The 25,615-nt window shown below is 40.9% G+C and overlaps 1 protein-coding gene and 1 long non-coding RNA gene across 6 annotated transcripts in view; one reads left to right on the top strand and one right to left on the bottom strand.

Annotated features, from left to right (window-relative positions):
* Positions 1–25,615, bottom strand: part of fbn2b (fibrillin 2b) — a 66,697-nt gene that overhangs the window by 13,800 nt on the left and 27,282 nt on the right. For all 5 annotated transcript variants that reach the window (XM_046048641.1, XM_046048642.1, XM_046048643.1 and 2 more), the window contains 29 exons: positions 24,590–24,787; positions 20,326–20,451; positions 14,749–14,874; positions 10,867–11,019; positions 9,427–9,696; positions 9,151–9,294; positions 8,766–8,885; positions 8,426–8,551; positions 8,213–8,335; positions 7,134–7,409; positions 6,931–6,984; positions 6,716–6,841; positions 6,071–6,196; positions 5,684–5,803; positions 4,458–4,595; positions 4,256–4,306; positions 3,920–4,045; positions 3,560–3,787; positions 3,339–3,464; positions 3,107–3,235; positions 2,776–2,901; positions 2,386–2,511; positions 2,058–2,180; positions 1,847–1,972; positions 1,466–1,591; positions 1,036–1,158; positions 764–886; positions 528–653; positions 311–433 (listed from right to left, as the gene is read on the bottom strand). In XM_046048641.1, the coding sequence (XP_045904597.1) occupies positions 311–433; positions 528–653; positions 764–886; positions 1,036–1,158; positions 1,466–1,591; positions 1,847–1,972; positions 2,058–2,180; positions 2,386–2,511; positions 2,776–2,901; positions 3,107–3,235; positions 3,339–3,464; positions 3,560–3,787; positions 3,920–4,045; positions 4,256–4,306; positions 4,458–4,595; positions 5,684–5,803; positions 6,071–6,196; positions 6,716–6,841; positions 6,931–6,984; positions 7,134–7,409; positions 8,213–8,335; positions 8,426–8,551; positions 8,766–8,885; positions 9,151–9,294; positions 9,427–9,696; positions 10,867–11,019; positions 14,749–14,874; positions 20,326–20,451; positions 24,590–24,787 (4,008 nt within the window). The remainder of the gene's footprint in view (positions 1–310; positions 434–527; positions 654–763; positions 887–1,035; positions 1,159–1,465; positions 1,592–1,846; positions 1,973–2,057; positions 2,181–2,385; positions 2,512–2,775; positions 2,902–3,106; positions 3,236–3,338; positions 3,465–3,559; positions 3,788–3,919; positions 4,046–4,255; positions 4,307–4,457; positions 4,596–5,683; positions 5,804–6,070; positions 6,197–6,715; positions 6,842–6,930; positions 6,985–7,133; positions 7,410–8,212; positions 8,336–8,425; positions 8,552–8,765; positions 8,886–9,150; positions 9,295–9,426; positions 9,697–10,866; positions 11,020–14,748; positions 14,875–20,325; positions 20,452–24,589; positions 24,788–25,615) is intronic.
* LOC123970562 lies at positions 2,816–4,070 on the top strand. Its single transcript, XR_006825008.1, has 3 exons — positions 2,816–3,002; positions 3,133–3,189; positions 3,342–4,070. It is a non-coding gene; the product is annotated as an uncharacterized LOC123970562 (long non-coding RNA).

The raw sequence follows: 25,615 nt of genomic DNA on the forward strand, positions 1-25,615 counted from the left end.
AATTTTTATGTTATTTTATATTAGGTTATATGCTGCTGTTAAGTACAGAAACCAACATTGAATTGAACATTGAAAAATCTTGTTTCTGTCACAAACTAACTGAGGGTGATTTGTAGGGAAACTGTACAAAGACTGAGAAATAAAGGAAGAAAATGGATGGCTTTGCATATCTGGGATGTCTTTGGTCAAAGAATTATGAATGGTAATACAATGCATGAATGAAGGCTACAGTTATTGTTAAGAAAACTCAGCCAAACTATTTGAGTCTGATCTGTGTCTGAACTTAGAGCTACAGAAGTGCTGTACTGACCAGTGCAGTTTCCTCCGCTGCGATCCAGTTCGTAACCATCATCGCACACACAGCGGAACATCCCTGGAAGGTTTTGGCACGTTCCAAACACACAGATGTTCTGGAAATTACACTCATCGATGTCTGTGGCAAAGGCGACAGAGAGAGAGAAAATGTTAGGCCTGAGTGAACCAAGAACAGTGAAAAGAAGAGAATAAAATGTGACAGAGTGCAGCACCTTGACAGGCCTTGCTGTCTTCTGTAGGAGTGAAGCCCATCTCACACTCGCAGCGGTAGCCACCAGGAGCATTTAGACACTGGCCGTTCTCACACAGGTTCACGTTGTCTGCACACTCATCCATGTCTGAAACAGAAGGGACAAGCTCATTTTAAACTTACTGTGCATGAAGCTCATTGTGCACACAGTAGCTAGTATTCAATAAGGATTTATTTTGAAAGTTTGAGCAGTCTTACCTGAGCATGAAAATCCGTCTCCATTGAAGCCCTCCTTGCAAGTACACCTGTAGGATCCTGGCGTGTTGACGCAGTCTGCATTGGGGTTGCAGTTATGGTCCTCTGCAGAGCACTCATCCTGATCTGCACGAAGAGAGAAAAAAAGTGTGATGATGGTGAAACTCAATCAAAACAGTCAAAAAATATAAAATTCTTGGGTACAGCTGGTCTCCAAGGCATGGCAAGTTACTCCAAACCACATTACAGCCATTATATTCTGAATATGTACTCACCCACACACTTGATGCCGTCTCCCACCCAGCCATCTCGACAACGACATTTAAAGCTTCCAGGCACGTTGATGCAGGCAGCGTGCATGTCGCAGTTATGAGCCCCAATCTCACACTCATCAACATCTGGAGAGATACGGAGATCAATTAGCCACTTTCTCTCTACAGTCAGAAACATACATTTTTGTACTGCAGTGTTAGTAAAATGTGCCCATATTAATGGCTTGCAAAATTTTTGTTTTTTGCTTGGCAGATACTTTTTAATTCTTTAATTAGTGAGTCATGAATAAATCATCATTTTAAAAATCAGAGACTTGTAACTTCTTTATGCATGAGTGAACTGTCTCGGCGCTCAACTCAGATATGGACACACAGATGCCCAGATGCCATTCAGTGACAGCCCAGCCCCTCGTGTGTGTGAATGCTTGTGTACCTGTGCAGCCCGTGGATCCCTTCTTGACAAAGTATCCTAGCTGACAGTGGCATATGAAGGAGCCTTTGGTGTTCTCGCAGTCGCCGTGGAGACAGATGTTTGGGTTCAAGTCACACTCGTTCACATCTGGGCAGACAGGGATGTGCAGACACCGATAATATGTGAATGTTTGGGTCTTGTGAGATTAGAGTGACAGCAAATGAGACTGACAGAGAAAGTGCCACAGATCAGGTCAGAGAGGCTGAATGAATGTATTCATGTGGCAGACAGGAAAAGTAGTTAACAAATACACGGGAGAGTAAGAGCTGATATAACATTTACAGCATGCAGCATGTGTTTGCCAAGTTACGTTCAAATTCTAAGCATTGTTTTTCCTCTCACCGATACACGTCCTCATGTCCATAGAAGCCATGAAGCCATCGTAACACAGACAGCGGTATTCCCCAGGAATGTTGGTACACTGGCCTCCATCACAGATGTCTGGAGTCTCCTCACACTCGTCAATATCTAACGGAAAAAGCAGAAATCCATTTCAGGGTGGTATAGGTAGTGTGAAACACAGACATACTGAACATGTGCTGTGTTTTATTACCTGCACAGGTCCTGAGGTCAGGCATCAGAGCATAGCCCTCACTACAGCTGCACTCATAGCTGCCCTCTGAGTTGGTACAGTGAGTTTCACAGCCTCCGTTCATAATGGTACATTCATCAATATCTGCAAAGAAAGGTCACAATTACAGATTAGGCATCTAGGTCTCATGCAAGTAGAATTACATGCACAGACAAGTCCTGTAGAATTACAGGTAATGTAGGAAAAATTACAGGTAATTACAGGTAAAAATGCAAAAAGATCAATTAATTTAATGTCCTAACTATACAATGCTGGTGCAAATGTTTTGGATAAAGTTTGTTCCACTCACCAACACAGCCCTGTCGGTCCGGTGTGGCCTGGTAACCGGTGTCACAGGAGCACTGGTAGGTTCCCGGCATGTTGACACACTGGCCATGCTTGCACAAGTTGTCACTCAGCTGGCACTCATTCACATCTGACAGGACAGGCAAACAAGTATAGAGAATTCGGAATTATAATTATACAATGTAGTTTTTTGTACGTAAAGGTAATAATGTATAACAATCATAACATTAGTTTACAGAAACAGAAAGATTAAACGTGTGAAGCTAGTTATTCAGGACTTGACTGAGGTGCACTAGCTTTTAAAATACATCTGAATGTGTTAAGTATGATATATAACACCAAGTGAGTGAATGTGAATGCATTATGTGTGTGTGCTGTATGATGTATGATCCACCTTCACAGGCAGATCCATCGTTGCTGAGCGAGTGTCCGGTGGGACATTCACATTCATAACTCCCTTCTGTGTTCAGGCAGGTTCCTCCACGACACAACAGGGGGTTTCTCTCACACTCGTCAATGTCTGTCAGCAGAGAGGAAGCAAGGGAAGGAGGAATGAAGAGGGAAGAAAGGAGAAACAGCAGTAATGGATTTATTAAAAACAACATGGAAGTAATGGAAAGAGTAGGTGATCTGCCAATCTGGACTGTTTCATTGTGAAAATGAATTCAAACAGTGTATCATTTGAAAATTGTGTAATTGTGTGTGCGAATTTGTTTCCAACATACCCATGCAATTCTTCATCATCATGAAGCCACTCTCGTAGCCCTCGAAACATTCACACTCAAAGCTACCAGGTGTGTTGACACAGGTACCGTGACCACACAAGTCCGGGGAGATGCGGCACTCATCAATGTCTGAAACACAGAGACATCAAAAAGGACACTCAATAACTGCTTACTAATTGTGATAGAAATGTTTCATTCATGTTAAATAAATCAGACTCTCTCTCTCTCATACCAGTGCAGTTCCTCTCTTCTGCGGTCAGAGCGAAGCCGTTGTTGCAGCGACACTTGAAACTGCCGATGGTGTTTCGGCAATTTCCATGAGTACAAAGACCCTGGAACACTTTACACTCATTTACATCTGGGGAGAAAGACAGACCATTTAAATCTATATCACAAAGATATACATTTTTGGTTAAAAACGTCCACATTCAGTCAGTTGCTAGATCTTGGTACCTTTGTAGAACGGCCTGCCAGTCAGTATATCTCCTCTGTTGGCGAAGCCGGGCCCTCTGGGACAAATGGCTCTGTACTCAGGTGTGCCTGTTTTAGGGCACTCCTCACAGTCGATACCCCAGGCAGCACCCACTGAACAGCAGCACATGTCCACACGGTATCTGCCTGGCAGTGGCTGGCCACACTCATCCTCGTGCCACTTCATGTAGCACTGCTCACTACGCATATCTAGAAAAGTTCAAAAACAAAGTCACCTCTTTTTCTGAATTTTGACCTAATAGTGCAGTAACCTGATAGCTGCTGGAAATAACAGTTTCATTGGATGTGACGTCTCATTTCTTTATTGTGCAGTCCTCTTACCCACACATGTGCGTTCAGTACTGTCCAGGGTGAGACCCTCAGCACACTCACAACGGAAAGAGCCCTGGGTGTTCACACACCGTCCATTTGTACACACCCCAGGGAACACCTCGCACTCATTAATGTCTACAGGGAGCAGGAGATTACAAGAACCGTGATTACAAGGTGAAACACACAAACATGCACACATTTTTTTTATCAAAGGAGATCTACAGGGAGAACATTAAGGCACATTACAAGGACAGAAAGATCAAATGATTTCATGGGCTTTGATGTTGGATGAAGGGAGCGCTGCAGGTTTGTCACCGTTCATTAACTTCAATCATATGTTCTTACCTTCACAGACAAGACCCTTCATACGAGCAAACCCTCGAGAGCAGGCAGTGTCTGAGGAGACATGACAAGATTGAGATGCATACATTCCTAGACCTCAAGTGTGGAGGACTACTGAAACCTTTTTTTAGCATTTAAAAGCTCAGAATTAGAAACATTAAACACTGGCTCAAAATATTTGCAGCGTCTGTGAGTGTGAACTGACCGATCTCGCAGGGATCACAGGGGCTGCCCCAGGCGGCTCCCAGTGTGGAGCAGCACTCAGACTTCAGTGTGGCTCCATTGATGTTGACCTCGCAGCGGCTGTCTTGTATCGTCAGCCAGCACGTACTCTTCATACTGTCTGTGGAGCCAAAGTAACAACACGGAAGACTTGATTATAGATAATCTGTGGGGTTGTCTTGTAAACACAGTTAACATTCATTGGTGTGTATCCTTCAGGCCTAACAAATGTGTTGAATTAAGCTCCTTCTTCATAAAACATCAATATTGAATTTTCCTTGTGTGTGTGCTAGTCGAGCACAAGATACAAACAAAACAGTTATCTTCTCTTCAAAACATTACTCCACAGCACCACTAGTACCTCCACAGGGTACCTTTAACCATGCTAACAAAATATGCCACAAAAACAATCAACATGTCACCTCAAATCTCCTTAATGCCTTAAAACATGTGTCTTGGCTACAAGCTGAGATGGGTTAAGCCCATGCATCATTACATATAATGTGTTTGCATGCTAATAAACTGAAAGAGTGTACAGTCTAACAGCGACACCTTTTCACCAAAAACCACAAGGCCATCCAAACACAAAACCACAATTTACTTTCCCTTTCTTCCCCTGCTGAGTGATGGGCTCTAAAACAGAAAACAGAAATGAACCAGGGGAATTTGTAGACCTCTGACAGAGCCAGCTCATGCAGTTTGTATGAGTATTTATTTAATGACTCATTTTCCCATCCAGTTACAATAACATCTGTATTCTGTATTAGCATGTTGCTTTCTCAGAATGATTTCCCAAAAGTAACAAACCTCCAAACAAGTGGAATATTTAACCTCAGCAGAGAGTCTTACATACCACATGTCATTTTGAATCTGCGGCAGATCTCTATGAAGTAAAGAAATCTCCATGTGAACCAAGGCCATGCATGCAAGTATTTATCCAATAAATGATCTGTGTGTGCCATTTTACTCAACATCTGAGGATGCTAATGTCTCTGGATAGCTCCTGGAAACCTGAACCACCTCAGCCTTTGTTTATAAAAGTGGAATAAACCTAGATTACAATGATTAGACAAAAAGACTCTTGCACTAAACATCTCCCATTGACACTCATGCCTCAGTGTGTAATCGTTGTCTCACACAAGCTGTTTCTAGGACCCTGTGGTGCTGCTCTAACTTGCGTCAGGCATTTGGGGAGGACAGATGTCTTACCCACGCAGATGGTGTTGGTGGAGTCTAGCTTGCTGCCATGTGTGCACTCGCAGCTGAAGGACCCGGCCACGTTGCGACACGCTCCATTGATGCACGGGTTGGACTCGCATTCGTTGATATCTGAAACATGTGCAAACACACACACCTGAGGTCAGGGCTGAGAGGCAGATTCAAATGGTTCGTCATCACCACTTGGCAGTTTCAAACACAATGTGTGTGTTTTCTTTCCATGAGCCACATGTTTACTGGAAACTAAATGCAACACATCTGGTAATAATGCCGCCTCATAATGACCTTGATTGTTGGTAAAAACGACACAACACATGTGGATGTGAGGCAGCACAAACTTGTGAGTCAGAAAGAATGTGTGTGTGTCTGAGTGCTCACCCTCGCAGGTCTCTGAGTCGGGTTTGAAGACAAATCCTTTAGGACAGGAGCAGGTGTAGGAGCCGGGAGTGTTTCTGCACAGACCGTTGTCACAAAGCAGGCGGTTCACCAGACACTCATTGATGTCTGCAGGGCGGCGAGAGAAGGCAATGGTGAGCAAATATTCAGAAAATAGAAATCAGTAATTTGACGTTTCTGACATTTCTAATTAGACGGATGCAAACTGTCAGAATTGTCTTTTAAAGTGAGACTATGTTAGACAGAGGAAATATCACATTCTCTCATGTAAGAAAAGTTGAATTACTAAGAAATAAAAACACACTTCCTAAATTCAGTACATTGTTGATGCCACAGCCTTGGTCTGGTTTGACCAGCAGCTTGTAGTGGCTAATGTGGGCAAACTTTAGAGAGACTTTGCTGTACCATTTGATGACTCAACTCTGAGTTTACTACTGTTACACCATGTCTTAACATTTACCTTTGTCCTGTCATTTTTAACTTGTGGCCATGGTGGCCGCTATTAACACAAAGGTGGATTCACTTTAAGACAGAAACATAGCCAACTTTGTAACTAGCTACGGATGTACTGTTTCTTTTAAATCTGACATTAAAAACATGAAAATAATCCACTCCACTCTGACTCACCAACACAGATTTTGCCGCTAGAGTCAGACTCGTATCCAATGTTACAGATGCAGCGGTAGCTTCCTCTCAGGTTCTCACACATGCCGTTCTGACAAATGTCCGGGTCCAGGGCACACTCATTGATGTCTAGAAGAGGAATTATGTATATAAACAACGATACGTGTGTTTCTAAACAGTGCAGGGGAAACATTCACATTCATGAACAACATGCTCACCTCTGCCATCAGCTGTAATGCCAATACCACTGCTACATACAGCCTGGAACTCAGCTGAAAGATATATGATTAGGAGGGGAAAACACATTAGATGAGACTGATATTCATGTTTCTTTGCTTTCTTTTTTTCTGCAATTTTAACAAAATGAACCAAGATTTCTAAGAATTCAAATAAACAGTACAAAGCAAGTCAAAGATTTTACCTGAGTTTCGGGAGGGACAGGGATGGCAAGGCTCTCCGAAGCCATGTTCAGGATTGGCACAGCAGCACTCAGACTTGGTCACTGCACCAGGGAATGGCCTCGAGCATGTCCCCATCTTTATGGAACCGTAACAGGTGGTCCTCATGTGTGTGTCCACACACACTCTCCCATCTACATCAATAGCCAGGCCTGGAGGGCACTCACAGCGGAAGGAGCCCTCAGAGTTGATACAGCGTCCGTTCATACAAATGCCAGGTGTCTGACACTCATCAATATCTGATGAAGAGAGGGCACACGGTGTATACATCATATGTCAGTTTATTTATGAGCTAAATTAATTAGTAAATACAGTAAATACGTAAATTATATGAGATTCCTATAAAAAAACAATCTAATGGTATTATTTCACATACACATACAGTAGCTACAAGAAATTGTCTATAAAACCACATTTGAACCATCTTGGATAATGCAAGTCAGTGTTTTCATAGAATTACATTTTTACTGATCTCACTGCTACAGTAAGTCATGAAAAACAATAACAGCCATAAATAAAATGAGTTCCTTGGGATTGTTGATGTTTTACACGACATACAATTTTGAATAGACACCACAGAAAACACAAAGATCTTGATGAAGAATCTGGTCATGGGGAGTTAACATTATCCAGGTTGATATGTGTTGTGTTCGGGATATACACATGTACATGTGAAAGGAAATTATTATTATCATGTAATAATAATAACAATTGCCTTTCGTTGTTATATGCAATGACAATAAAGGCAATTATTATTATTACATGTGCTGTGTCTGTGTTATGGTTTGACTGCAATTTTGACGGCAGCTACTCATGAAGCTTCCAGGCAGAGACTCACAAATTCATCTATCCCTCTATCTATTTCTAGACTCTGCACATTGGGGATGTTTCAAAAAGTCCTACTTCTAAGACAAAACTGTTGGATTCAAAGAAAGGGATCTGCAGCATTTCAAAGAACACCAAATCTGTCAACACTGTTATAAAGCCGCCTGTTTGGCAGAAGGTTTGAGGTTTCTGTTTGTACTTAATAAATCATTCATACCGGTGCAGTAGCGTCCATTAGGTGCTAAAGCAAAGCCGGGCTTGCAGATACACTTAAAACTGCCGTCCTCATTGATGCACATGCCATTCAGACACATGTTGGTGGTGGCACACTCGTCGTGATCTGGAGGGGGGGACAAGAGGAGAATTCAGGTCAAGTTTATAATGGTGAACGTTTATGTCAAGTTGAGCTGTTATTGTGTTGGCTCCTCACCAATGCAGTTCTTCCCATCAGGAGTGAGCTCAAAGCCAGCATTGCAGATACACTGAAAGCTTCCCTCCGTGTTGACACAACGGCCGTTGCGACACATCACTCCATTCACAATACACTCATCAATATCTAAAGAGAGGAGCGCAAGCAGAGGAGGATGAGGGAAAATGGATGTGGCTTAGTTTATTGTATTTTAACCACCAGTCATAATAAACTAAAGCACCAAAGCGTTGGGGAAATTGGTTTAAATTGCTTTAGTGATGCATTTATACAAAATTTATATCAAAGAAACAGCGTGGGGAATTGTTACAGTAATATAGTTTGACAGCACAGTCAGACATACCAATGCAGGCTTGTTTGGTAGGGGTTCCCTGGTAGCCCTCATGGCACTTGCAGTGGTACGATCCTTGTGTGTTGACACAATCTCCATTGATACATGGATTACTCACACATTCATCCACATCTGGAGAATGGAAAATTAAGCAAACAACAAAAACATGACCTATCACTACTGAATGGACTGCAATATTGAACACAAAGAACACAATTCACATTTAAGCAGATTTCTCCTGCAAGCATCAACCTACACTTGTATTAAGTTCCTTAAATCAGCAGAAGATGGCAGTGCAGTGTCACCTAGTCACTGTGTCTGCATGTATGGCACAGGGAGGTTATTGAGAACTGACAGAACACTTGTACAGTATTCAGTGTGTGAGTACGTTTCTTACCAATACACTCCCCACGAACATCCTGTTTGTAGCCCATGTTGCACTCGCAGCGGTAGCTTGTGGGTGTGGGAGTGCAGCGTCCATTCAGACACAGGTTGGTGAAATGTTTGCACACGTCAATGGTGTCGTTTACAGAAACTGTGCCTGAGAATACACAACAGACACATTAACAAAACACAGTAACGCATCTTATCCAGATCATTTTCCAAGTCTAAAAATTTGCCCTTTTATCTGGTGCTATTTAACAGACTTATTCAGATCCGCAGAGCGACTCACCTATATGTTTGTGGGTCTGAAGTCCTCCTCCGTTGCCTCCAAAGCTTCCTCCGTTTCCTCCAAAGCTCCCACCATTCCCTCCAAAGCTTCCTCCTCCACCTCCTCCGTTACCACCGATGCCCCCATTACCATTACCATTAGGCACACTTGGGAACTTGTGTCCATAGCCGTACCCGTTGCCATTGTTGTTTGGGAAGTGTCCATTGGGGTAACCATGAGGGAAACCGTGTCCTTGGGGAACACCCACAATACACAGACGCCTGAACTCGTCTATAAGAGAGACAGAGATCACAAGTCAGTGGATGCAGTCTACTAAAGGTCGTGCTTCCTTCGTTACCATCCAGATGGAATTGAGAAAGAATATATTAATCAGCTCTCAAGTTGTACCAACAAAGGTTTTGTGTTTAAACAGTTTAGGTGGACAGTAATTCTGACTCAAAAGCACTCTGGATCACCCTCACTTGAATTCCTACAGTATTTACATGTGAAATTTCTCACTGTTTTCCTGGAATTGGATAATTCACAAAAGCCACTGTACTTAATAATAATGCAATACATTTTGATGTTCTTTTGTATACATTTGTTATAAAATTGACAGTCTAACTGTGCAATTTTACTGGTTTCAGATATGCTTTGACTGGAGCAAAGCCTGACCAAGAACTAAAGTGAGAAATTTGCATGCCACTTGACCTATTCTGCTTTGCTTTGGCATGTAGTTACAGTAAGACTAGTGTATCATTTAATTGTATGTTTGTGTATGAATGAATGTATGCAGGTACTGTATGTATGTATTTGTGTATGTATTTGTCTATGTGTGTACAATATACATGTACAGCATTGTACTGTACGCTTGTATGTAAGCATGTTTTTCACTTAGTTTGTCAGTCGCAATAAATCAGACACACGTACGTCTTATTTTGGCGGTGCCAGTGAAAGCAGATCAGTAACAGATCAGTTACGGATCACACAGTCTCACGCAGAGGAGTTTTTTGAATTCCAGCTTGACTGAGGAGATGATGGGTCATTATCTTCAAACAAATCTTTTCCATCTTTCTCTGTGTTTGTGCTCATGACATCATGCTCATCAGTTTGAGTGAAAGTTCTTTCCTCTTGTGTGTCACACACACAAACTCAGTCTCTCTCTAACGGCATCAGTCTTGTCTAGTTTAATATTACTGTGTTTAACTCATTTGCCTTGTGAAACATTTGTGCTGTCATGACTTTAATTGCTGTCTGTGCTCATGCCAAATCATAGACAATCTATTTTGGAGATTGCCATTTTTTTGTCAGCAGAGGAAGAAGCTGACGGATGGTCCATTTTAAGCTCATATCCATCAGCTGGCGTAGATGTTGTTAGGACCATATGTGGTTGTCAACAACTGATACGTGGGAATTGCATGTATCCTCTGTTATGTGTATCTTGTTTTTGTGTGTACTCACCAGACCCCCTGACAGGGCACATCTCAGGGATCTGTCCCAAAGCCCAGCAGCGTCCTGTGTCGCAGCAACACTGCATCTTGGTGTACTGACCATTCAGTTCTGCAGCACAGCGGCCATTAGCCAGAGCAGAGAAACAGGTGCCCATACGCTGATCTGAAGGAAGAGGAGACCCATTAACACAATTAGACAATCGCGCATGGCAGCAACATAAGTCTAAGCTCAAAAGGTCACCAAAACTGAAATCAATTTTTTTTTAAAGGGACATGTGATTAATGAATATTTCATGTATTTTGTTATGGGTTTTTTTCTTATGTTCAAGTTTTCTTGAGTTCTATGTTTCTCCTGGATGTGAGAGAAATACCTCCCTTCAGGGATGACAAAGTTAAAGTTGAAGTGAAACTGTGTAATTCACTAAAACTTGTAACTTCCTACTACTGTATGGACATATAAAGGCACACATTAATATGCAGAGCTGGAATATGACACAGTACTTTCTCATAAGATCTTGAATATGATGTTTGAGGTATTTGTGACCATTTCAACTTTTCTGTCACTACATTTTACAGATAATGTTTGTACACTTTATGTCACTACATCAATATGGCAAATGTTATTACTGATTTTGTATGATAAGGTAGTACATAGACAAAATATGTATGTAAGTGTTAAACCCTAAAAAAAAATCTGACAGGTAATGTATAATAACTGAACAAAGACTTTCACAAAATGAGTCATTTAAAATGAAATATTTTGCTACACTATCCAAATGAAATCTCATCTTAAGAGAAGTTTAGATTTCTTGTTTTTGCTGACCTCCAGTGGTTTAACTTCTCATCTTGCTGTAGTGTAGGGTGTGTCAGTACACATCACTATTAGGTGATGTTACATGTGCAACAGAGTACACCAAACAACTCCCATCAGAAAGATAGACAGAGGTACAACAATCTTTCAACTACAGATGGCTGTGTTAAGTTACTCTTTAAATGCAGGACTTCAGGTAACAAATTAAGTACTTTTTCCACCACTGACGCTGCATTATATGTGGGAAAAGGTTACAGGTAATCGCCGCTTTCAAAACAGCAGTGCTGTGAGCCAGAAGGCTGGCCTCGTGGCTAGGGAGGAAGCTTCTTTATGGGCTGGCAATGGAAAAGGTTGCCTGGGGTCTCGAGTAACTGCGGGCCTCCAAAAATATGATAAGATATGAAATAAGACCCCCTTATTTGTTAAAGTTTTCCAGGTCAGGGTCAATAGGGCAGGAGAGAGGGCTGGGGTTAAAAGAGTGTGTGCAAGGAGTAAATGGAGAAGAAGACACAGGGTTTCTAGGTATTAAAGGAAAATACCAAGAGAAGAGAAAAGGCTAGAGTGAGAGGAAGATAATGCCAGTGTATTATTTTTTAAAGAGAACAACTACACAAGAGGGAATCTACAGCTTCTACAGAAAAAAGGGGGAGAAAAATGAAAAGCAGAATGGGGGGGGGGGGCAGCACAAGTCGATTAACTCACTAATGAGCCAGCAGTCTGGAATTAATCAGTTCCATGTGGAGCAATTCTTGCCAATTAGATAGAACATGAGGGGCTGCGCTGTGTCTGGGAGCACATACTGTACAGTACGCACACACATTTTCATGCAGTTACACAAACAGATATGCATTCCCATACACATCCACACCAAACATGCATAAACACACATACATATGCTTGCACACATAGGTACATGTGCGCATAAATGTACACAAATGCACGCAAACTAAAAAACATCCCACAGGAATGCCCGAGCTGGAGGCCGGGAGGAGGAGAGGGGGAGCGAAGGGGGGAGGGTCAGGGGATCGGGGTTTGCTGATGAGGATGATGATGACTTAAATTGGATCCAGACCGTGGTTTGCTCGCTAGTGTTTCTCCACTACACAAGCATATGCTTTCATTTGGTGATTTTTTTTTCAGACTGGCTGACTGGACAGGTCTTTTTTTTCCCCAAGCATCCACTATGTGACAGGGCATTAGGCTATGATTACTGTCAGGCCCCCCAACAGCTCCCAGTGGCTTACTTCACAACGGTACAGTACATCCCAAAAAACACTACACCTAGTACCTACATAGTATTGCCTCCAGACCAGAACTATATATCCTGCTTCCTAAACATGAAGGCGAGCAAGCGAGAAATCAGCCTTATAAAAGCAATTTACTCTCTTGTAGTCACCACAAAAAAGGCAAAGAGATCAGACAGTACGGGAAATTTAATCAAAGTGTGTGTGTCGTGAAGATTAAACAAGCAGAGTTTATGATATCTGTCTTTCTAAGCCCAAGTTTGTGTCTAAGTGTGACTTTGGATCACTGGTTTGGAATATCTCTCTTTATATAGATAAAGAGTCTGGTTTTGTGTGGGTTTACCTATCTGTGTCTTCCCATTCTAGTGTTTTTTGGAAGTGAGACAGAGACAGAGGACGGATATATGAGAGTTGTGTCTGGCACCTGTTTTATTTGCTGTCTCTTTTTTCTCTTTCCCTTCAGCAGGTTGCAGAAGAGCAACTGACAACCACAACTAAAGGAGTCGAGGTACAGTGTCCAGATGTCAGAGGATGGCAGGAAAAAAGGTCCAAGGAGGAAACGTTAAGATAGATAAAGAGTATAAAAGTGCGAGAATGGTTCAAAAGAAGAAAACATAACAGCCAGAGGAGACGGAACAAGAGAGAAGATCCAAACTGAGAAGGAAACGTGAATAGTTTCAGACTAAACAGAGAGACTTTCCCCTGTAACTCAATGAAGTGTTAGCTGAGAGAATGAGCTTTGGTGTGATCCACACTTAAAAGAAAGACAGAAAAATGCGTAGAGAGAATAACATATCTCTTCAGGGGCAAAGGAGAAGAAACGGGGGAAAAGAAAAATATGGATTCACATAAAGGCAGACAGATGGGTTAGGGTAATTGGAGCAATGTGTCAATGTGCAATCCACTTTCTCCCACACACACACACACACAAGCACTCACACACACGCGCGCACACACACACACACACACACACACACACACACACACAGCTTCATCTGTTTGTTTTCGAAAAAACAACCCATTCCGTCACCTCTTCCTCCTCATTTCTGGGGCAATCTTTCATGGTTTGTGCTAGGTACCTGAGTTCCAGTAAAGGTAACATTTAATGTTTCAACGTAGAATAATAGTGTGCTTCCAATTTTGTAGGCCCTTTCCCGTCAAAAGATTTTCCCAGATTGGTGCGGAATGTGGTGTAACTCTGAGAATTGATCTTCTTGGTGTTTTTGACCCATCTCCATTTCCCATTTCATCTCAGACTTATTCCAAAATAAAAAGCTAGAAAATACCTGGGTGGAAACAAGTATTTTCAATTACAGCAATCCAGAGGTTTTACTTTGTTACAGGAGCTTTTATTGGAGGAAGGTTGGGCTGGTTGGGCTGGACGCTGATAGTGGGAAACAGACAATTGCATCAGTTACGGTCCATTTTGGGGCTAAATCTTGAAATAATATAGTAACACATGGTTGTGTTTCAGTGTGGCTGCCACGAGGGGTGAGAATTGCAGGAATACATTAACACCTGGTAGTGTTTCATGGGACATGTCAGTGAAGTATGCACTGAATGGGTGTCAGTGTGTGTGTAAATGAGTCAGAGGGGCACTAACATTTGAGAAGATTAATGTTGTCAAGGCCAAATAGTGCGTGCAAGTGTGTTTGTCTGCACATGGTGACCACAGGTTTGTAGGCCAGCTTGACTCATCAGAACTCCACACACTTGAAGCAGTGAGGGAGAGAGCGAAGTAACCGGCCAGATGTAAAGCTTTTAGCTAGCCAGGGGGCTAGGAAATGCACAAATGAGAGAGAAAAATGTTGGAAATGTGTATGTGTGTGAGACTCACCCACACATCTGGAGCCATCTGTGCTGGAGGCGTAGCCCCGTGGGCAGGTGCAGACGTAGCTTCCAGCAGTGTTGGTGCATTCGCCTCCATCGCACACACCAGGGATGGTGCTGCATTCGTCAATATCTAAATCACACACACAAACATACAGTTGCATTCACATATAACTCTGTTCATCACATCACGGGACATATTTGTCAAGTACGCCTCACGCCAGCTCAGAACATTTTAGTTCTGTTTTGTTTTGTTTTGGAAAGATGCAGTAGCACGCTGCAATAAAAGTTTATTGCACTGGAGCAACAGTTTCTCCCAGAGGAAAAATTAAGCAAACCAACTGGATCCGCAGTCTACCAAAGTGGAATTGCTTCACTTCTGGTGTGTTCTGTTCAGTCAAAAACTCACTTGTGAGCTATGATGTGTAAATGACAATCCAACAGTATTAACTGTGAAGTTCAACGCCAACCAATCCTAAAATATGTATTTTATAGTATATAAAATAGAATAAAAGATGTATTTTGTATCAGGTTAACCTCTCTCACAACACAATGACCAATCAAATTACACATAAATCAAACAAAAGACTCACTTACAGCTACAAATACGAAAGAGACAATTACAACTATGACAGGCTATGAAGAGACAATAATCCGTGACAGCATTCCTGAAAACACACACAACTGGTTTTACAATAACAGTAGACAACAAAGAAATCTTATGAGAACCCAAAATGTGGACAGAAATCAAATATATGAGCAGGGAACTTATTCCAGTCATAAGAAACCCATGCAGTATAAATGTATATAGCTCAGCATTTGGCTTGATTATATGTGCAAATGTGGTATCTACAATTGTTCCCAGTCTACAAATGGCAACTTAATTGAAAGAAATGGCCGTACTAAAAGAAACTAAACTCCACAGGTTAGAGGGAATAAGCTGACCATATTCAAACGTGCCACAGTTTGACTCAGAAATGTGTACGATGTCTGAGAGTACCTGGGCATGGTACTTGGCAGGGCCCACCTTGGTGTGGTTCGCTTTATGATGGCATTAAGTTGTATTATTTGTTGAGACGGGGCCTCACTGCTCTATGACAAGGGGAACCCAAAGTGAAGTTCCAGAAGGTATTGGGTTTTAATGATGTGTCACGCTTATTTCTACGCATACGTAATTACAACACCACTGCGGGGCATAATTACAGCATAAATACAGAAGAGGTGAGTGTGGTAATGTGTGTGCCCTACATGTTTAGATGGAAAGGTGTAGGGTGTGTTAGTGAATGTCTATCTAGGAGTAAAGAGTCTTTCTGTGTGTATGTGTCTGCGTCTAAGTGTGGATGTGCGTAGCAACGCCTGCCGTGGAAAGCTAAGAGACTGTTCTTCCCCTGCTGACTCCTGTCTGACAGCAGCGGCAGAAAGCCTAGGTGAGGCTGTAAAAACCCAGCCAAATAAACCTTGTGTCAGCAGCAGCAACAGCATGCCAGACATTACGCTCCACACAGACGTAGCGCTGTGGGACTGACTGTGTGTTTGGAAGGAAATGTGTGTCACCTGGATAAATATCTACAACTGAGCCATCAAATCTGCCGTGTGTAGCTGTGTGTGCATATCTATAACATCATCGATGCGTGGACATTTTAGAAGTATCTGTGTAATTTAGCCAGTTTCCATTATTTCATCTAATCTAAACACTTATGCGTGAAACTGTCTGTATTTGTACAACATGAGTGCATGAGAATCGACACAACGGGGAGGTCCGTGTGTGTAATGAGAAAGTCTCCCAGATGCCGTAAGTGTCTCTTTGTTCAGGACTAACAGCTGGTTTTAAGCCAAATTACTGTATTTATGGAAGGAAAATGGAAGGAGAAGCAGAAAAGACAGAAACAGGAGGAGGAGGGGGAAAGGGAGAGACTTTTAAACACAGTCTAAACTAAAAGTACACCATAAAACCAGGTGCCTTGTTGTGCCCAAAACAATCAGACAACCATCTTAAGTGCAGCTCATCTTAACTGCTCCAAAACCTCACTAATTTCCCTGTGAAAGCTCTAAGTGAGGCTGTTTGTGCATTCACTAGAACGGCATTTCAATAAAAACCTTCCCCAAAGGACCTGGTCTGATTGTGAGATTTCACTAAACACGTGTTTCCTGCCGATCCATGACTTCAGATACATGTCACAAGTGTTCTTTTGTTTTACAATCTTTATAAACACTGAGCTCTTTCTCGTCTCATTTTGCATGGGTCAAATGAAGGAAATGCATGATTAATGTTAACAACACCAGAGCTGAGATCAGTTCATTTTTCAACGGAAAAACAGAACGACAAATAACAAACATATTAAATTCAAAAGATCTGTTTTAATTTTTAAAGATCAATTTGTTGAATTGAGTAACTTATTTACAAATGTAACTTTTGACCTGGAGACATTATAATGAAGAGCTTGCTGTTTCAGCTAAAAAGTCTTATTGTCCTGTGTAATGCTCACTAGATCACTATGCTAGTCAATCAACAATAACTAGATAATCAAGTATTTTTTCAAGCAAAAACTTTGACCTTTTGTTTGTTCCAGCATTAAAAATATGACGATTTGCTGCTTTTGACTAGTTTATATCTCAGATAAAATAAAAATGTCTTATCCCATCATTGATTATGGGACCTTTTTTACTTTTCTGACATTTAATAGATTTAACGTGTTAATTTAACTAATTCACTTAAATTAATTTACTATTTAAAGTAACTGAGAGATTAATCAATGATGAAAAGAATCATTAGTTGCAGCTTTGGTCCTGCTGTGATCACCTTTGCTTTAGAAAATAAAGCTAACCCTAGATATAAAGTGGTTAAAACAGGCAGAGTTCTTGCCCCTGAGTAACCCGCAGGTTCTCTAGGAACCAGCTGTTTTTACCCCTCTCTCCCTTTATCTCATCAGTCACCACATAATCATTAATAGCCGGTATTCTTTACCATAGTGAAGGAATGTAACTAGAAACATTTGGTGACCGGAGAGGTTGTAGAAAGGTTACAGGACTTTATAAACCTGAGCTACTTCCTTGTCACAGTGTCCTTGAGTCCTGTGTAGTTTAAACAGGCCCCTTTTTCCAGAAAAAATGCCTAAAATTACATACCCAAAATGAATCAGGAATAACTCCTCAACCATTTGGCCTAGATGCATAATTCTGGTCTCCTTTGAAAACTCAGAAACTAAGGAATATAAATCCATTGTGTATTAAAATATTTATTTTACTACAGACTACATGGAGATGCAATAAAGAAAAAATCTAATATTTTTATTCTAGCCTAGTACAAAAAGCTATATTTTAATGCAATAAACCATCAAAACCATCCTAAGGAAGCTTTTAATGCAACTGAATATCTTCTAATACACCTAAAATGCAATTGTAACTGTAAATCTGATGAAAATAAACTAAAATACAACAGTTATCATACAACATTTTCAAATATACCAGGCGAATTTCCATATTTTGTCAATATTTATTGTTAAAATGCTGACTTTTATTGATAGATATCTTTAAAATACTTTTTCAGTCCATACAACCAATTTCCAAATGACAAAACATTGAAATATTGATAAAAACAGGAGTATTCATCAACATTCTTGTCACCAAAAGCACACCCATGCTTTACAGGCCTGTAGATTGAGAAGGGGGGTATCAATCGATCCGGCTTGAGCAGACCTTTCATTTGATACCTTGCATGTCTATATATCGGCCACAAAATGGCAAAGAACACCTTATGTCCTCAAGCGGCATGTTTCCTGTCTGCAGAAAAAGACCACAGCAGGCAGGCAGCTTGCAGGTATTGCGTAATAATCAAGATGGCGCCCGCTTAGACTCGGAGCAACAACATCGGCGGGTTTCGGAGTTAAATTACTGACTGAAAATATCTTTCAATCAGTAATATCGCCCAGAGTACCATCGCCCCGGTACCCTGTGCTCTTTGGTACCAGCTGGAATGTAACATCCACACCCAAATGTCTTTGAGCAGTGCTTTGCATCTCTCTGGACACGCTCATTCCCTCCTTACTGTTAGTCCTGAACCGCTGGCGGCGTTAAAACCGCAATTGAAATTGGGACTCTGGTGGATTTAGTGAAGTCATCCTCCTCTGTTTCCTCCTTCATTTACTGCAACATCAATCACTTTTTTTGTGAGTCATGGTAATTGCTTCTCATGAATCTAAAGGTGGAGACGCTAGTTTTCAGTACATGTGAACAGTTTTATTCTTCCTGTGCCTGGTGCAGGTCTTAGCCATTCTACAAGTTAATAAAAGGAGAATTTACACAACAATGCATGCACTGATATATGATAGGATAGCCAGCTCAGCTTTGGTCTTGCTCAGTAGAATAGATGTCATCTGGCTGGAAGGTTCAAGAGCTTTCTGTAATCCTCCCTAAAGACTAAAAACACACCGGCTTCAGTCCAACAGAGACAGCCCCTGTCTGGCTAACTATCAGATCGTTTAGCCTGGGCATTGTTTAAATTCCACCCAATCAACACATTGTAACATGAATCCACTCGTGCATGTGTGTGTGTGTGTGTGTGTGTGTGTGTGTGTGTGTTCATGTGCACATGTCCAGACATCTTTAACTCTGAACATGTTGTCACTTTTTAAAACGCCTGTAGAGATTTGTGAACTGATCCCAGTAAACCCACAGTGATCATAAGTATTAAGTAGTAAGATCACAGTGCACAGCCCATGACGGTCTCACCATTAACTCAACAAAATCTCATTCAGTCTCAAGTACCACTGAATTATTTTGGATTGGCGATAAGTTAACAATCTCAAATACTCTGCATTTAAATAAAGTTGATATATTTTGCGATGCTTTGTCGATTATTACATTTTTTTTAAAATCAGCTTGTAGTTATGTAGTTAGCTCAGTTATCTCAGTTTATAATAAAGTTTGTAGTGTGGTTTTCTTTGCTTCATGTTGATGAATTCAGTGCTTTTTTTAGGGTCAGACTACAAAATCTTTACATACAAAATTTTACTTTGAAAAAAAACATAGGCATTCTTATTATGTTTTACAGACTGAAATAGTTTGTACAATCATTAGTGACCAAATGATAGTTTCAGCTAAGGAATTTGTGTGACGGTTCCATTCACTGCTACAACCTATAGTAATGTAAAACTAATTCATACAGAGTGTAGTTCTCATTCCTCTTTTTCTCTATACAGACGCAGGGTATCAGCTACCGATCAGCAACCGTGAAGCCAGCAGGAAATCAATGTCTTATTCAAGGATACTTCAGCAGGACAGATGTTTAGCACAAAGGGAACTTGTCTCCCTGCGTGCTTCTCCGCCTCCTACCTCTTTCTTGTAAGAAGTGTGTTTGAAACCCAACTCAAGCTGGGCTACTTTATCTACCTTATTAATATTTCCCCAGTCACTCATCATCTGGCAATTTAAACTACAATGGCAGCACATCAAAGATGGCCGCTAATCCTCACTGTCTGTTTACTGACCAGGGATATACAGATCTGATGGCATTATATTTTTAATGTGATGACCATGATACTGTTTTGTTGTCTTTCTATGTGTTAAATCCATTACTCAGACTCACCTTCACATTTGTGACTGGTTTCACTCTGACGGTGGCCGGCGGGACATTTACACTCGTAGGATCCCACAGTGTTGATGCAGTTACCACCGGCACAAAGACCCGGCACTGCCTGGCACTCATCCACATCTGAGAGGAGGAGAAATAAAGACAGAATTTGGTGAGAAGAGGCAGATAAGAACACAGGTAATAATTACTGGCATCTGCAGAGCAATGGCTTAAGAGATGGCGCGTCCCATGTTTGTTTCCCCAACAATTTTGTGGTGTGCACCAAAAACTGCAAAAAAGCACCCAGACTAAATTCAATCAATGTGCATAATATAAAAATACAAAGTTTAAATCAGTTAACTATGGTTCAAAGCATGTTTAAGAGCAAGATTCTGGCACATCTTCTGTTGTTAAAACACTGTTCTTCGTTCTTCTATTTAATTGTTTGCAAAGAGAATGAGGTAGAAATGAGTAGTAACTTGGCGCTGGCCGTGATGTCTAAGCCCACTTCCAGAAAGACCTACTCCAGCTCTTATTTGAACAGGAAATAGCTTTTTAAATGTACATGTTTCCCAGAATTCAGTGAGTCACTTTTACCATTATTGGGGATTTGTCAGTGAGCGGGTCCTTGTAAGAAACATTGAATACTCGCAGAGACACACACACAGTGGGTTCATATTCACCTCAGTGACAGTCAATAAGCACAGTCCCGGCACTGTGAATGTGGAGCTATACAAACAAAAACAGCCTGCGTTAAATGAGAAAGAAAGAAAGAATCTAGCAGCCAACAGCCTGATGTGGAGCCTGGAGTGCAATCTTTGCATTTGGATTCATGGTCAAGTGTGCTTTATTCTGCTGCCAGCAAGACATCTCTCTAGGCTCTCTGGTAATTATGCATCTTTGGTGTGTGTGTGTGTGTGTGTGTGTGTGTGAGAGAGAGAGAGAGAGAGAGAGAGAGAGAGAAAAAAGACAGAAACAGATTCAGAGAGAGGTAGAAGCACAAACAGACAGTGAAAAAGAGAGCAAGAGCATAGCGTCTGTGAGTCACAGAGAGATGAATGATGGTCTCACATTGACAAACCTCTAACATATGAGCAACCTGGCAACCTCTTCCAAAAGAAAGGAAGTTGTGGAGTTAATACAACCCAATCATTGATCCCAGATGTATTACCTTTTCAAATAACCCTCTTGCTGGACAGATTGTGGTATTACTACAGCTTACGGAAGACTTTGTCAGGCGCATGTACATCAATAACTGTTGGTACATACAGTATATTTTCTAGCCACTATCTATTGTACCTAACTACTTTCTTCATGGCCCTGCATGTGTTATAGTCAAGTAACAAACACATAACAGTTATGAATGAATGTAGTTTGTAAAATGTTTCCCTGAACAAATGTTAAAAATAAACTGCTTAATAAACTTCTGACAAAAATAAATATCAAAGTGACTGTTTATACACCACTGGTAGCTTTGTGTCTGCACAAAAACAGAGCCAGAAACCTTGACATACTAGCTGGATAAACAGACTGAATAGCCATTTTTTTTTAAACTTCATTTGTTTATTATTTAACTCGCTGGACTGATTTTTACATGCAACCTCACCTTTCCAGCATTACTACATGAAGTTAATGTCCTTAGCTCTGATACTGTTGAAGTGATGCCAGGTGCTATGAGCACCAGCACAAAAATACTTCAGACAAAAACACAGCCTCCCTCTGTGACGGATTCAGCTAGACATCAACCATCACAATCTGCCCAGGGTGGTGCGGGATGTGTCCATGTGAGAATAGCTGGATTGAGGTAACAAAGATCCTGGCTGGACTCATTTAACAAGGGACACGACCTCCACATGTGTCGTATATTGATGCAGTCTTATTGCTTAGTCTGGTCAGGGCCATAGGTTATTAGAGAGGCATGCCAATAGAGTCTTGGCTTGGACTGAGGGGGTCTGGGACACCAGCAGCAGGAATGTTGATGAAAGAAGGTCAATCTCAGTTCATATTTACCCTCAATTTCTCTCTTATAATGTCCATATCTCTCTCTTTTAGACACGCCGAGCCAGAGCTGTTTGATTCTGTTATACCTGTACTATATCTGTTAAAGAATGGTTAAAGGGTGATTTTTGTGAGTAAATACTGTGTATAAAATCATGAATGCTGTAAGTATCTTTGCATTTGGGGTGGTGATGGAGCAGTGGATAAGGTACATACCTTTGGTGTGAGAGACCAGGGTTCAACTCCCCACTGTGACACCCACCATGTGTCCCTGAGCAAAACACATAACCCCTATTTGCTCCAGAGGTGTGCGACCTTTGACATAAAATAGCAATTGCAAGTCGCTTTGGATAAAAGTGTCAGCTAAATATGTAATGTAATTTCCAAATATGTGCACATTAATCTGACATCATTCAGCGGCAGGACATTTTGACTTAAGAAAGACTGATGTGGCAGTTGGAACATGCTGATAATCACTGAGATTGTGAGACAAATTAATACATCTGAAGCTGTTCACTGTTTACAGTTTTTGCACCCAGTACGGGCAGAGTAAACGAATTTGACCAGTGGTTGCACAGCCAACTGAGCTAAAAACAGCAGCTAGTTAGCTTGTTAACTAATTTCAGCAACAAGTAAAGCTATCTGTTCATCAGGAAACTCACATAGTTGAGGCAGAGCAGCCGGGGGACATCAGAGAGACAACTAGAAAAATATTTTCTCCATATTTCTAATATTTCTTCATCAAAAATGATCCAGTTTTCACCAGAATATGTGAAGAAAGTTATTTTTGTAATCAGTGGGGCCCGGTCCCAATATGCTTCAGCAGCTTCATATTTTTTTCATTGAATGCTAAATTAATACATACAAGTGCAGAATGTAATTGTAAAATGGTTTTCCAAATGACAAACTTAAATATCATCAAGAATACCTACAAAACAATGTTTTTGTCATTGATGGGCGAGATACTGCCATAGTGGTGACAGTGTAAAGCATATATAAAAAAACATTTAAATATGGATTTTGGGAATAGGAGATTTATGTTTCTCAAAAAATACACTGAGCAGAAAACACATCATTGATACTTCCCTTGTCTTCATTTGCCTATTTGGCATTGAAGAAATCCAAAAGTACCGTAAAACTTCAAGTAATAACCGAGTCCCAAATAGCCGCCTACCTCCTGTACTGGCCTGGTGTGGGAACACATTTTGACGAATAAACGCCTACCTTAATTAAACGCCTGGTCTGGTTTTAAGTTCTTTGGATGTATAAAACCTCTTAAACCCCGTGGGGTCGCCCGCTTTAGCTGCTTCTAAGCTGCTTAGATCATTAATACAAATATTAATGTTTAAACGTATGAACAATATGTCAACATGGACATGCTGAACATCATTAGATCGGTTAGATTCTCCACAATACCACTGTTAAGTTCATTTAACGGAAACAACAATACCCAAAATCTAATTCTTCTAGATTTACTGGTGTAACCTGCATGGCTATAAGAGAGGAAAAGGGGAAAAAGTGCTGACTCACGTTAACTTTGAAGCGCTCGTTAAGTCCGAATGTGTCCCTTCCTTGATTATTTATATTCCTTTAGTCTGTAAGGGTCCACCCATCAAAAAAAAACAAACAGCTTTTCAGAAAAATGTATCCAAGTTGTGAATCCTGTCATGTGAAGTCCATCGCTCTCTGTCTGCTAACTTCTCTCATCCTGCACCATGATGTTGTTTTCGTGAGGTTACTATATTTGATATTATTTGATAATTTTTACATAAGTATTATTCTGTTTGAAATAAATAAACTGTTTCATAGTAGTTTCAGTTTTGTGCAAAAAAGAATTAAAGGCCTGTCCCATATAAAGGCAGGGTCAATTCAGTGATTTTAGCAAAGAAAAGCCCGGGCTATTATTAAGTTTTAAGGTAACTAAAAGTTATCAGATTACATTACTTTTATTTTGTGGTATTTGGATTACATTACTGATTACATTTTTAAACAAGTAATTGTACCAGATTACAATTTTAAAGTAACCCTCCAAACCCTGCGGCTTACTGTGTACATGTAAACACCCTCTGTGTTGTTAGCACTATCTCAAGGATGTTGTGAGTAGGAATTGCAGCTGAGATGATGAAGGATAAAGTAAAGGCTACACTGTTTAGTGCGGTGATCGTGTTTGTTCAGACTGGTCATCACCGTCAAAAAGAAAACCTGCCAGGTGTGTGCACAAGAAAGAGAGAGAGAGAGAGAGAGAGAGAGAGAGAGATTTTCGTATGTACTCCAATCTGACCTTGGCAGGCCCCAGTGCGGATGTTGGGGATGAAGCCTCGCCTGCAGGGGTGTGGCTGGGCAGGGCACTGCTCACAAGGGTGGCCCCACGCTCGACCAATGGTAGCGCAGCAGAGGGTTTTAGTGCAGACAATTCCACTGAGTTGGCCTTGACACATCTGGTTGTTCACCTGAGTGAAACACGGCCCAGTCCTGTAGTCTGTGGAGGGACAGAGAAGAAGAATCATTCATAGTTAGTGACTGAACATTTGATTGATTAAATTATAAAACTCGAAAACATCTGGTGCAGCATTGAATGAAACCAGATTATGTGCTAATAGCTGAGAAATTTCTTCTTTATGGAGAAGGCATATTTCCTGTAATATCTCACTAACTGAGTCAGTGACTTTCTTTCTATCTTTCTTTTTCTTCTTCTTTTTCTCTTTCTTTGCTTTATTTCTATCTATCTTTCTATCTTTCTTTCTTAATTTCTCTCAAACAACAAATGGACGAATGGATGTGGAAACAGCATTAGAGGATGATTTTAGGGACATGACTCACTGTATCTATAAACACAAGTCTCACAGTTTAATTGTTTCAAGTGTTTCTGGATCATCAATCGGCTAACAAAGTGTAGCATTTAAAAGTAGCAGGCTTTACCAGGACTTAAGATGAAAAATATGAGAGTTGGTAGCAACATAAGGGATCACATTAGAGCACGTGATTCTGGGCATCTTGGGCAGCATTAAACCTGCTCAGATTGAAATACACAGCCACTGTTTCTTTCAGCAGGAACTTTGCAATAGGATTGGATTGACCGCGATGTATTGTGTCTCTGTGATATAATAAGTTTACCCTTTGGATTGACATACTGAAACACATTCCTGTACCTTAACAAGGAGTTGGTGGTGGGGTGAACAGTGGTGGTTTCTGTTTCTATCAACATGACAGTACAACCAGCTAATGGCAGCATGGTCGTCAATAACAATCACCCCGTGAATTACCCCATGGATGTGACATTTTAATGCGTATCTATGTCATCTTTGGG

This window comes from Micropterus dolomieu, linkage group LG05, assembly GCF_021292245.1.
Source record: "Micropterus dolomieu isolate WLL.071019.BEF.003 ecotype Adirondacks linkage group LG05, ASM2129224v1, whole genome shotgun sequence".
NCBI lineage: Eukaryota > Metazoa > Chordata > Actinopteri > Centrarchiformes > Centrarchidae > Micropterus > Micropterus dolomieu.